Source organism: Miscanthus floridulus, chromosome 3, assembly GCF_019320115.1.
Source record: "Miscanthus floridulus cultivar M001 chromosome 3, ASM1932011v1, whole genome shotgun sequence".
Classification (NCBI taxonomy): Eukaryota; Viridiplantae; Streptophyta; class Magnoliopsida; order Poales; family Poaceae; genus Miscanthus; species Miscanthus floridulus.
This window is the reverse complement of record NC_089582.1, coordinates 123,370,662-123,384,665: the sequence shown is the minus strand read 5'-3', so window position 1 is coordinate 123,384,665 and position 14,004 is coordinate 123,370,662. Positions and strand designations below refer to the sequence as shown.

General features: G+C 51.4%; 1 protein-coding gene across 1 annotated transcript; it reads left to right on the top strand.

Annotated features, from left to right (window-relative positions):
* Positions 1-1,408: 1,408 nt before the first annotated feature.
* LOC136544335 (serine/threonine-protein phosphatase 7 long form homolog) lies at positions 1,409-3,203 on the top strand. Its single transcript, XM_066536535.1, has 3 exons — positions 1,409-1,413; positions 2,768-2,965; positions 3,011-3,203. Exons 1-3 carry the CDS (start codon positions 1,409-1,411, stop codon positions 3,201-3,203), a joined length of 396 nt encoding a protein of 131 aa, XP_066392632.1.
* The last annotated feature ends 10,801 nt before the right edge of the window (positions 3,204-14,004 follow it).

The following is a 14,004-nucleotide window of genomic DNA, read 5'->3' as shown; positions in this document are numbered from 1 at the left end:
CGGGCTCGGGCACCACGATCTCGAGGTTCCGCGCCCGGATCTCGCCACCCGTGAGCTCGGCCGCCTCGATGTCGCTGGCCGTGAGGTGGTCGCCTGCCTGTGATCCGTCGTCTTCACCGGCAACCATGCGGTCGCGCGCAAGAGCCTCGCTCGGCGTTGGCGACCCTGAGCTCGAGCGCACGGATCCTGTCCCGCAGGCCAGCGGCGTCCACGTCGGCCTCGCGGATCCGAGCTTCCGCCTCGGCGAGCCCGCGCTCGCGCACGGCAAGCACGAGCGCGACGTCCGCGAAGTCGGATCCGCTGCGGCTGTCGCGGTGCAGATGGGCCACGAGGTCCACGGCCGGCAGGAGCGCGAGGTCAGGGTTGGTGAGGGTGTCCAGAGCACCGGCACCGGCGACGGCGCTGCCTTGGCCGCGGCCACGAGATCCGGAGGCCATGTGCTCGCAGTGGTAGCTCAAGGGGATCGACGCGACGAGAAGCCAGACAGATTCCTGGGTGGCGACGGCGAGCACGTATAGGAGCCGGCCGGATCGGAGGAGCGCTCTCTCGAGGGTTTCGGATGGATGGACGGAGTGCGGAGCTTGTTGGTGGTGGTGTGGTTGGTGGCTTGGGGATTTGGGGGCAGAGGGGGCGGAAATGAAGACGGCGGCTGCTGCTGCTGCTGTAGACCTAAGACCTGCAGTGGACCATGCAGTCTGCCTCTTTTCTGAGAGTTGGGGTGGGCCCACAGTTTTGTCTGCTGCCTGGACGGCGCAGAGGGTGGGCCGCAGTTGCCTCGTTTTCTTACCACCTTGCAGGACAGCGCGAACCTCTCCGCTATTCTTCTGTTCTTTTATTTTTTTGTTGGCGTTCAACTTCTTGACTTGATATATGCATGAATTAGTGCATGGATGCATTATTCACAGTGGGCTTCGCCTCCTTCTTCTCCTTCTTTGGACGCTTGCAATCCTGCGCCCAGTGGCCATAGAGATGCCACAATTGCGACATCTGCCTTTCCTCCTTGGTGTTCCCTCTAACGTGAGCTTGACCGTGTTGGAGCTGCCTGGACCACCGCCATCAGATCGATGCGATGTCTTGTGCCCTTCCACTGACTGCTACCTCCAAGCCTCCCTCTCTGTGAGAATTCACTTGGAAACGGTGCTTGTGTTCCTCAAGCCATTCTTCCTCAGCGAGCAGCAAATGGCCTGCCTTGTCAGTGATCTGCTCCACCTTATCTTCAAAAAGGTCCTCCGCAGCACGAGATTTTTTTTTTTAATTTTAACACTTTTTGATAACTAATTTTAAATATAACGGTCCCGTTTGCTGGTCTGAAACTTAGCTGAAACTGGCTGGAAAACACTGTTCCGGCTGAATTGTTGTGAGAGAAAAACACTGTTCCGGCTGAAAAAAGAAGCCGAACAAGCCGAATATGGGGTAAGCCGAACATGGCGAACACTGCAAGTTTTTTTAAACTAACACTTTTGGCCGCGCCTATTGTCCTGGCGCAGCCAAATGCCCGTGCCGTGCCATGCATGGTGGCGCGGTAGAGATCTGACGTGGCGACGACCGGTTTCGGTGACCGATGACGTGGCAGCTCTTGCTGCGCCACCGATCTTGGCGCGGCAGTGCCGTGCCCTGATCCATGGCGCGGCAGAGCCGAATAAATACCGCCCGCCCGCCCGCACGCAAATACCTGCCCGCACGCCGCCAGCGCCGCGCAACGCCTGGCGCCAGCGCCCGCCCGGCCACTCCCGCCGCGCAGCGCCCGTGCCGGCCGCGCCACGAATGCCGGCGCGTCAAGGCCGCCCGCTCCTAAGGTACCTTCTCTCGATTTCATATTTTTTTTTGCTTATTATTGATTTAGGATAATTAGTGATTTAGGATAGTTAGTAATTTAGGATAGTTACGGTTGATTTCTATTTTTTTATTATTATTGGTTTAAGATAGTTAGTGATTTAGGATAGTTAGTAATTTAGAATAGTTACGGTTGATTTCATATTTTTTTGATTATTATTGATTTAGGATAATTAGTGATTTAGGATAGTTAGTAATTTAGGATAGTTAGGGTTTTATGATTGGTATTGATTTATGATAGTTAGTGATTTAGGATAGTTAGGTTAGTGAATTTGTTTGTGATTTACATAGGTTTGAGGTTGTGTGTTCTAGTTTAGTTAGGATTTTGGGTTTAGGGATTGTTTATGTATTTATTATTTAGTTTATAGTTAGTTATTTAGTTAGGGATTTTGGGTATAGATACTAGTTTACTCTAAACCCAAAAGGGTTTAGGTATTTTAGGGATTGATTATGTATTTATTATCATGTATAGTTAGGATTTTGGGATTAGGGATTTAGGATAGTTAGGTTAGTGATTTGTTTGTGAACTTACTAATGTTAATTTAAATTTTATTAATTTGAATACTCTAACGCTTTGTTTATCAATTCGTAACAGGATGTCTCCTCCCACGCAGCACCCGTTGTACCCCATTCTTGAGGTGGAGTATGACGACCAGCACTGAGCACACATCTTGAGTGACAATGACGCAGATGTGTCCTTGCCTTCTTTGAGGCCCCGCACGCACACCAGGGCGCACCAGTGGGACGAGCATTATGCGCCGTACATACAGCGTGCCGGCTTCCTCGAGCTTGTCCATGTTGTCAACCACGGTCTTCCGCCCCTTGACCCAGCACTACTTACTACAGCTGTAGACAGGTGCGAGTGCATTTTTTGTACGTAAACTTTCTTCTAACAAATTTGAGGCAACTAACAGTCGTTCTATTCTTATAACAGGTGGAAGCCTGAGACCCACACGTTCCACCTATCTTGTGGAGAGATGACCTTGACGTTGCAGGACGTGAAGGCTATTTTAGGCCTTCGGTTGGGGAGACTTCCAGTGATATGGATAGTTGACAACGATCACTGGAGGGAGCTGGTGGCTCAGTTTACTAGCTTTCTTCCACTGGACGATGATGCTTCCAAGAAAAATAAGTGAGTAATTTAAGCCTATTTAATACTTGCATTGCTTTCCTACAGCCATGGGGTCTCATTTTCTTTGGTCAATTTCAGGAAAAGTTCTGGGGTTTCATCATCCTGGATCACGGAGCGCTTTGATTACTTGGACCCACAAGCTGAGGAGGTTCTGATCGACAGGTTCGCTCGTGTGTGGCTCTGGCACTTTCTTGGTGCTTTCCTCTTCCCAGATGCCTCGGGCTACACGATCAGCTAGATGTTCCTTGACATACTACGACAGCCGTGGGAGAACATAGCGGCGTACAGCTGGGGTAGCGCAGTCCTGGCATGGACATATTGACAGCTATGCGTTGCCTGTCGTCGCACCTCAGGATATGCGAACCTTGGGGGTTGCTCATACCTACTCCAGATGTGGTGTTGGGAACGATGGCCCGTTGGGAGGCCCTTTAATAATGGTTTACCGGTAAGTACTTCGGTTCACTGTATTCTTGGAGGCTACATATGAATTCATTATTAATGGCTAATTCATTATTGTGTTCAATGCAACAATGGAACGGGGAGGATACACTCCCTACAGCTCTGTATATCTGGACGGAAGCAGAGTTAGTTAGAGGGAATGCGAGGCGCAAGTACAGGGAGTACACAGATGGTCTCGACGTCCTGACACGGCACCAGGTTACGCTCTCTTTACTATCATACCTGTGCCTTGTTCGATGTACACTATATCACAACCTAACTCAATTACAAAATTCAGGTGCATTGGTGTCCTTGGGATGCTCCGGAGCTCTAGTACTATCTCAGTCCTATCACTAGGTTTGAGTCAGACGAGTATCGCTGTGACGTCCCTTTTATTTTCTTCTATGTGGTCGAGATTCACTTACCCATCCGGGTCTGTAGACAGTTTGGGAGAATGACAGGCTGCCCACCACCGCTTTACTCCACCAACCAAGAATTGCACGGGTGAGTTATCGATTAATAACAATGCTACAATCCAGAGGTGTGTGGTACAACTAACATCGTTTTGTTGCAGGTATGACCGTAGGAAGAGGTACAAGACCAAGGATTGGCGCGTGACACACAACTCGCGCATCCATTTGTGGCAAAACAGAGTACGACATCCGGTCCATGCGGGTCCTCCACACGACCAGCACACCTTCGACGAGTACCTACGGTGGCTTCATAGGTCTACGAGGACACATATCAAGCCCCCGTACACTGACGTGGCGATTGACGAGTACTCGGAGGAAGATGTCATCGAAGATGTGTACGACGTTACCACTAGGGAGGACACACAGCTGGAGAGAGCCCCACTTCAAAGATGTAGTAATATACTTGAATGGTACAATTTGTTATCCTTTTGGTATTAAGTATGTGTACTAAAACTATCCAATCATATTTCTGTACCCAAGCGACATAATTGTCAAGGCTGTCCAACGAAGCAGCGTTCCGACTTCACGAGTCTAGAGGTCAGGGGCCAGGCGTTCTCGCGGCTTTTGTGGAGGTAACATAAACTTATCCGTTCCAAAAATGTTTCTTTAGTATATATGCGTTTGGGTAATGCACTAACTTTAACGTCTATTTATGCAGAAGGTGAAGAAGAGCTGCAGGAAGCTAGCTCAGAAGCTGAGCTGCATGGACACTCCTTATGAGGAACCGCCACTCCCGCCGCAGTCGGGTGCCACGTCTTCAGCCTCTTTGAGGACACCAGCCGGCTCTTCTCAGCAGATGACAGGTGCCACTTCCGCGGTGCGTACACCACCACATCATAGCGCTGGGAAGGACGCTGCAACCGAGGACGACGATGACGACGACCCCCCGGGCTTCCGTAGACAGCACGACCAGTAGGACAACTGGCCACAGCACGAGATCGGCATGTCTCAGCTAGGTGGTGCCCCGCTTGGTACCCAAGGAGCCTCACAGGTACTATCAAAGATAGATTATTTAAATACGTAGGCTCCATGAACTAACGATCATAAAGAATTATAAGCAATCGTGCATATCATATACTTGCAGGGTACGAGCCATACACACCGTCGATGCGACCATACCGACGTTGGCTACACTCTCAATGTGTTGCCGACAAATCCGAAGAGACAGAGGCGTCCGAGGGATCCTTACACTCCTGGGTCTTAGTTTGTTAGGTCAAATGAATATTGGCGTCCGAAACTTGTGGGGTTATTTGGTTATGTTATGTCAAACTTATGTCAAAACAATGAAAATGGTTTGTGGTAGCTTGTCAACTTACACACGGACTTCATTTATCTGTTTCATATTCGTTTCTTTGTGTCACGGCAACACTACCGGCGAGATTATGTACCAACTACTTCAGGAACCGGCAGTCCTGGCGTATCTCGACGCCGGTGGCAAATTTTCATAATCGATTAGTTAAATTGATGGTTAACTGTATTATGAAAGACGAAAAACAAATCATTGGCTTATCAAATTCTCTATTCAGCCGTGAAAAAAATTCAATAAAAGACAGAAATAAATCTACTATTGATTTTACGTCAAGCAATACTTAGAATAACTCCCACTATCGGCGAGACGCGTTCGGATTAAACCGTTAAGGTACCGCTGGACGGGCGGCGGGCGCGGCGGCCTGACGGGCTTGCTGCTCGGGCAGGTGGGACTAGATGCGGTATTTATTCGGCTCTGCCGCGCCACGGGTCTGGGCGCGACACTGCCGCGCCAAGGGCGGTGGCGCGGCAAGAGCTGCCACGTCACCGGTCACCGAAACCGGTCGTCGCCACGTCAGACCTCTGCCGCGCCACCAAGCATGGCGCGGCACAGGCATTTGGCCGTGTCAGGCAATAGGCGCGGCCAAAAGTGTTAGTTTTAAAAAAAACTTGTAGTGTTAGATTTAAAATTAGTTATCAAAAAGTGTTAAAATTAAAAAAATTCCAGCACGAAGACGACCCACCAGATCTTCAACAGAGTGTCTTCACATCACAGAACATCTCGATCGAAACGGCGACTTGGTTGAACCGAGTTGGTACAACATGCATAAACTTCTTAACCACACGGGCATCATCAAGGGTCTCACTGAGTGATTTGATGTTGACAACGAGGTTGGTGATCCTCATCCTGAAATCTTCAACACTCTCCCCATCCTTGAACTCGATGTTCTTGAATTCCTTCAACAGCTTCTGCACATTCACCTCCTTCACCCGATCAACGCCAACTCTAATCACTACCGAAAACGTTAAATTTGCCGAGTGTATTCTCTCGGGCACTCGGCAAACAAGTTTTTCGCCGAGTGCTGCGCTAAAAACACTCGGTAAATAGGAGGTTTGCCGAGTGTAAACAAAACACTCGGCAAACTCCCTGTTTGCCGAGTGTTTTTTTACACCCAACAAAGAAATAAAATCTTTTTTTCTGAAAAAGAAGGAGAAGAAGAAAAAAATAAAAAAAAACTTTGTCAAGTGCCCAGATCTAAGACACTCGGCAAAGGAAAAAAATCTTTTTCTGGGAAAGAAAGAGAAGAAAAAAATGAAAAAAAAACTTTGCCGAGTGTCTAGATCTAGGACACTCGGCAAAGGAAAAAAATTCTGGGAAACAAAAAAGAAGAAAAAAAATGAAAAAAAAACTTTGCCGAGTGCCCAGATCTAGGACACTCGGCGAAGGAAAAAATTGTTTTTCTATGAAAGGAAAAAAGAAAAAAACTTTACCAAGTATCCAGATCCAGGACACTCGGCAAAGTAAAAAAAATTGCTTAATTACCGCCGTCGCCCCTCCCCTCAGCTCCCCTCCCTCCTCCCAGAACCGCCCGCCTGCGCCGCTCCCCTCCCTCTTCCAGATCCGCCCGCCCGCGGCGCTCTCCCAGAACCTCTCGCCCGCGTCGCTCCCCTCCCTCCTCCCAGATCCGCCCACCCGCGGCGCTCTCCCAGAACCGCCCTACCGCGCCGCTCCCCTCCCTCTCCCAGATCCGCCCGCCCGCGCTGCTCCCCTCCCTCCTCCTAGATCCGCCCGCCCGTGCCGCTCCCCTCCCTCTCCCAGATCCGCCCGCCCGCGGCGCTCCCCTCCCTCCCCTCCTCGGGCGCGCCCCTCCCCTCCCTCTCCGGCACGAGCTCCTCTCCGGTGGCTTCCTCCGGCTCCATGGCTGGTCGCCACGCACGAGGTCCTCTCCGGTGGCTTCCTCCGGCGGCGCTTCGTCCCCTGCTCCATGTCCGGTCGCCGGCACGAGCTCCTCTCTAGTGAGCGCGCAAGCCATCGTCGTCGGTGCGAGCTCCTTCCCCGGCGGGCGCGCAGGCCATCCTCGGCGGCGCGCAGAGCCTCTGCCCCATCCCCGACAGCCGGTGATTCAAGAGGAAGAAGAAGAGCTGTGTGGTGTGGGATCCGGTGGCGTCCCCGACGCGGCCCCTTCACACGGAGGCGAGCGGCACCCTGCCCTGGCACAGGCGCTTCCCCTGCGGCAGCGAGCTCCGGCCGCCCTAGCCTGTTGCGTGCTTTGGAGCCGCTCGACGCAACGACAGCCGGTCGGCGACGATGGGGTTGCGGCGGCCGGCGTGGGTCCAAGGCGTGGATCCGGCAACGCTGCGGGGCATGGTGGTGGTGGTGGCGGCGGGGCGTGCCGGTGGTGGTGGCGGTGGCGGCGGCGGAACTTGTTTTTTTTATTTTTTCCCAAAAAATGTTTGCGAGTGTTTTTTTTGACTCAGCATAGTCTTTACCAAGTGCCCGATGTTTGACACTCGGCGAACAACTCTTTGCCGAAAAAAATTTGCCGAGTGTTGTTTACCGAGTGTAACACTCGGAAAACACTTTGCGAGTGTTTTTGGGGCCGTAGTGCATCGTTGCCACTACATCCTAGGCATGCTTCGCGGTTTTCTTGGCTCCGATCGAGGATTCCGCACATCTCCTTGGGCACCGATCTCATCAATGCCCCCATGGCCTGACGGTCCATGGAACGCTTGACATTTGTTCCTGGATCAATTGCCTCCCAAATCTCCATAGCCTCATAATTGATCTGCATCAACATCACCCACTCCGCATAATTCGTGCGAGTTAGCATCAACCATACCAGGGAACTCTCCTTGACGCCAGATGACGCCGTGCTTGTGCCTGGTCGCGTGTCGCCCATCTCCTTCTCCGGGGGCTTCCTCCGATCTCCCTTGAACTTCAACGAGGGCTGATCGAGCCGCTATAGAACATCCGCCGGGCTCCGATGCTAGTTGTTGGAACCAAGCCGTAGCGGCCGGTCCATGGATCGACGACGACGATGACTCCCAGACGCGATCACCGTGGCGAGTTCAGGAGCTCTGGAACGGACACACGTACACACGCGAAATCTGGATGAACACGATGAGTTTGCACTGGGCAACTGCCGTAGCTTTTTCTGGGTCTTTTCATTGCTTTACATAGAAGGATACATGGGCTTGAAGCCCGACCACCCTGCCGCAAGACGCGCTCCACGATCTCCTTCTTTTCTGGATCGACCATGGGCATGCGCAGCACGGCGCCGCGATGGGGAAGACCCACCTGGCGGTGACGGCCTGGACTGAGCACAGCACCAGCCACCCGCGATTCTACGCCATCCAAAACAAACTACAGAAAGCGTAAAACAATGTTCAACGGGATTACAGCAAAGGCTAAAACATAAACTTGAAAGCTAACAAGACGTTCCTCAGTCTTTTCAGCCCTGTCATTAACCTCCTCGAGCCTTCTCTCACATAGGATGATCTGTTCTTGGAGCTTGGCCACTGTAGCCTCACTTCTTTTCCGAGCCTCAGCCTCGATCACAGACCTCCTCCACAGGTGGTGGTGTTGCTGCTGCTGCTGCTGCTTGGAGCGTGCCCTGTGCGGCATCCGCAGCATCATATACGGACTCCCAAGCAGCAACTTGAGCTTTCAGGATGTCCAGCATCTTCCAGCCTTGTGTTTCTGTGAAGCGTAGCTCTTCTTCCGTCTCTTCGACTTGATTGTCACTATCACTTTCACTGACCTCGGAGGCCACACCCAAAGCACCAGCGGGCTTCGGCTTCTTCTTCAAAGGTTCTTCTTCCTTCTCCTGAGATACAAATGCAGCCGCTGTCTCCTTCTTCCTATTGCCAGCGACAGCCTCTGAAACCTCGTCACGGGAATCCATCACTCCTGCTGCCTGCGCCACCTCATGGCTGCTGCGAACAGAGACGTCCACGATGACCCGCTCCACTGCCCTCTCCTCAGCCAGCTCGTCCGGCATCGAGCCAGCAACTGGGAGTGTGGCGCCAATCCTCCTCAGCGGGCTTGGTCTTGGCTTGTTGTCCCCGACCTCGGCAGGCGTGGCCTTGACCTCGCCAGGAGTGATCTCGCCGTCCTCGATCTCGCCAGCCAGGAGCTCGGGCACAACGATGGTCTCGCTGGCCATGAGGTTCGGCTGCCGGATCTCGCCACCCGTGAGCTCAGCAGCCCCGATCTGGGGCTCGAGGCCTGCCCGTGACTGGTGGTCGTCTTCACGGGCAACCGAGGGCTCGCCCCCGCTGAAGCCGCCGGAGTCGGACCCAAGGCTTTTGCGCGCAAGAGCCTCGGCGTTGGCGGCCTGGAGCTCCAGCGCGCGGATCTTGTCCCGCAGGCCAGCAGCGACCTCGTCGGCCGCGCGGATCCGATCCTCGGCCTCGGCGAGCCTACGCTCGCGCACGGAGAGCACGAGCGCGACGTCCGCGAAGTCGGACCCCCCTGCGGTCGTCGCGGTTTAGGCGGATCCTTGGGCGGACCAGGAGAGTGTTAGCGATAGCTGTGTGCGTGTGTTAACGTGCATGACAAGGAAACATGCATAATTGTAATTGACTCGATCTCTGGTTGTTAGGAAATCACGGCTAACTAGGAGGTACCGTATATAGGCTTTCCATATTTGTTGTAAACGCTGGATAAGAATAGCAACCAGAGATCCAATCTTGCAAGCCACGGGAGAGGCTCTTTCTCCCTATATTAACACACGCGGCTCCTACGGGAGTGATAACGCTTCCCAATAATTCACATGGTTATCAGAGCCATCCTCTAAACACATCTACTATCTCCGTCCTCCATGGCCGGCACCAACGTCACCATTCCGGCAGCGTTTGCCATCCCGGTCACGGAGAAACTCAACAAGAACAACCACACCATCTGGAAGCTTCAAGTACTTCCTGCAATCCGTGGTGCTCAGTTCGTCGGTTACATCGACGGCTCACTGTAGGCGCCGCCCAGAGAAGTTGATGGCGGCGAGGGCAAAGAAAAAGTGCCCAATCCGGCGTATGCGGCCTGGCTAGCCCAGGACCAGCAGGTATTCAGCTACATTTCATCGCTTTCTAAAGATGCTTTGAAACAAGTCTCAGGATGTGAGACTGCTGCCCAAATCTGGCGCACACTGGAGGAGCTGTACGCATCCCAAACTCGGGTGCGCGCGGTGAACACACGCATCGCGCTTGCAACCACGAAAAAGGGAGCAATGTCCATTGATGAGTACATCGCCAAGATGAAGGGGTACGCCGACGAGATGGCGGCGGCTGGAAAATCCCTTGACGACGAAGAACTTGTCTCGTTCATCTGCACCGGCCTCGACTTCGAGTACAACTCCGTCGTCACTAGCGTCCTAGCGCGCACCGAGCCGATCAGTGTCACCGAGCTCGTCGTCCAGCTGCTCGCCTTCGAGCAGCGCCTGAACCTCTACAACGGCTCTTCATCCTCGTCAGGCTCATCGGCGAATGCTGCCTCTCATGGCCGTGGCGGTGGGCGCACCAACCGTGGCCGTGGCAATCAAGGACGCGGTCGTGGACGTGGAGGCTTCGGCAACAACTTCAGGTCCAAGGATAAGTGCCAAATTTGCAAGAGGAACAACCAAAACACCATCGACTGCTACTACCGCTATGATGAAGACTATGTCGCTCCTGAAGAGAAGGGTGCCAATGCTACCAACTATGGAGGCTATGGCGCTGACTCAAATTGGTACACGGACACTGGGGCCACCGATCATGTGACGGGCGATCTCGACAAGCTGCAGATTCGTGATTGCTACAACGGTGGCGAGCTGGTAGAGACCTTTACCTTAATAATGTTCTTCATGTTCCTAGCACTACAAAAAATCTTGTTTCTGTTCATAAGCTAGCTGCTGACAACAACGCTTATCTTGAGTTTCATCCAAATTCTTTTTTCGTTAAGGATCGAACAACGAAGAAAATCATCCTGGAAGGAACATGTAGGGGTGGTCTCTACCCTTGACCTGCGTCGACCATCAAGAATAAACAAGCTCTTAGTGTGTCCAACAGTGAGCCATCCTTGGAGATGTGGCACCATCGTTTAGGTCATCCATCATATGGAGTAGTTCATCAAGTAGTCAATAAACACAAGTTATCTTGTTCTTCTAGTTCCAGAATAAATTCAGTTTGTGATTCTTGTCAAATGGCCAAGAGCCATCAGCTACCTTATCAAAGATCCTCGAGCGAATCCTCTGCTCCTTTGGAGCTTGTCTATTTTGATGTTTGGGGGCCGGCTATAGACTCTTTTGGCAATTACAAGTATTACGTAAGTTTCATTGATGACTACAGCAAATTCACCTGGATTTATCTTCTAAAACATAAATCTGAAGTTTTGCAGCTTTTTCATGAATTCCAAAGTCTAGTTGAGCGCCAGTTATGCAAGAAAATTCTAGCCGTTCAATCTGATTGGGGCGGGGAGTATGAGAGATTAAACTCATTTTTCTCCAAAGTTGGGATTAGTCATCATGTGTCCTGTCCTCACGCCCATCAACAAAATGGAGCAGCTGAACGAAAGCACAGACACATTGTTGAAGTGGGGTTAGCTCTCCTCACACATTCCTCTATGCCCCTCAAATATTGGGATCAGGCATTTCTAGCTGCTACCTATCTCATCAACAGGATTCCCGGTCGTGTTATTCACAACACCACGCCCCTAGAACGGCTCTTCAAGTCACAAGTTGACTATAATTCGCTCAGAACTTTTGGGTGTGCTTGCTGGCCCAATCTGCGCCCCTATAACAATCACAAGCTTCCTTTTAGATCCAAGCAATGCATGTTTCTTGGCTATAGTAACATGCATAAAGGGTTCAAATGTTTAGATATTGCTGCTGGCCGCATTTATATTTCTCGTGATGTGGTTTTTGATGAGCAAGTTTTCCCTTTTACCAAATTACATCCGAATGCCGGATCCCGTTTTCGCCTCGAATAACTTCTTTTACCTTCCGAAAATTCCAGGGGCGCACAAATTTGTGACGATGTGCATGTTCCACCTACCTGTGCTACTAATCGTGTGGGAGTAATTCAGGAAGAAAATGCAGCAGCCGCAGGAGAAAATTCGGAAGAAAATCCAACAGCGCATGATCACATGCAGTCCACCTTGGACGGAGCCCCCGAGGTTGATCCGGTGTAGGTACGAGGAGTAGATTCCGGAGCGGATGTTTCTGCGGCGCAATCAGCACATCCGCCGAATCCAGGTGCGGCAGCTGGCTCGCACGCGTCCGTCGTTGGGGGGAAATCGACCCTCCTGGATCTTCTGCGCCACAAACCACGGACGACGCCGGGCCACATGAGCACGCGCCTGGATCAGCTACAACCGGGAGGGTCGATTCCCCCCCCCCCCAGCGACGGAATCGACCCTCCTGGATCTTCTGCGCCACAAACCACGGACGACGCCGGGCCACATGAGCACGCGCCTGGATCAGCTACAACCGGGCCTGCGCCCGGTGCTGATTCGGTGCGATCCAGTGCGCCCGCAGGTTCTGATGACCCCGGTGCGGCTTCAACGCGTCCAAGGACTCGCGCCCAGGGCGGTATCCGCAAGCCACGTGTTTACACTGATGGCACCATAAGGTATGGTTTATTATCAGCAAATGGTGAACCTAACACCCTGCATGAAGCCTTGGCAGATAATAATTGGAAAAATGCCATGGATGAGGAGTTTCTAGCCCTGCACAAGAACAAAACATGGCGTCTGGTGCCACCGGCTCCAGGGAGGAACGTCATTGATTGTAAATGGGTCTATAAGATTAAAAGAAAAGCTGATGGATCAATTGATAGATACAAAGCCAGGCTAGTAGCCAAGGGATTCAAGCAAAGGTATGGGATTGATTATGAAGATACCTTCAGTCCAGTAGTAAAGGCTACAACTATCAGGCTAGTTCTGTCTATTGCTGTCTCACAAGGATGGAGTCTTCGTCAGTTAGATGTGCAGAACGCGTTTCTTCATGGTGTTCTTGAGGAAGAAGTCTACATGAGACAACCTCCTGGGTATCAAGATAAGTATCACCCTCGGTATGTTTGTAAACTGGATAAAGCCTTGTATGGATTAAAGCAGGCTCCTCGAGCCTGGTACTATCGGTTGAACACCAAGCTGCAAGAAATGGGGTTCAAACCTTCAAAGGGGGATACTTCTCTTTTTTACTTCAGAAAAGATGATTTAATGGTGTTTATTCTTATTTATGTCGATGATATCATAGTGGCCAGCTCATCACCAGAAGGTACAAAACAGCTACTGAAAGCTCTCAAGTCAGATTTTGCACTAAAGGATCTGGGGGAACTTCATTATTTCCTTGGTATAGAGGTATCTAAAATAAATAATGGAATTTTGTTGTCTCAATCAAAATATAGCAATGATATTCTGAAGAGAACAGGTATGGTAAATTGCAAACCGTGTAGCACGCCTATGGCCATCACCGAGAAGCTGTCTGCATATGAGGAAACAGCGCTTAGTGCTGAAGATGCAACACGGTTCAGAAGTATTGTTGGAGCTCTGCAATACTTAACCCTCACAAGACCGGACATTGCTTTTGCTGTCAACAAAGTATGCCAATTTCTTCACAAGCCAACCACCATACATTGGAAAGCTGTGAAGCGAATATTGAGATACATAAGATTCACAGTCGAGTTAGGACTCAGGATCATCAGATCTCGCTCATCACTTGTCAGTGGCTTCTCTGATGCAGACTGGGCAGGATGTGTTGATGATTGACGCTCCACTGGAGGCTTTGCTATATTCCTTGGAGGAAATCTTGTCTCTTGGAGTGCACGTAAGCAGGCTACAGTCTCCCGGTCCAGTACAGAAGCCGAGTATAAAGCGATGGCGAATGCCACGACTGAGATAATATCGAT

Bases quoted from the DNA above. Each gene is read 5' to 3' on its own strand.
- LOC136544335 (XM_066536535.1), top strand. The intron at 2,966-3,010 runs GTGAGTAATTTA...GCTTTCCTACAG, and splicing joins GATGCTTCCAAGAAAAATAA to CCATGGGGTCTCATTTTCTT.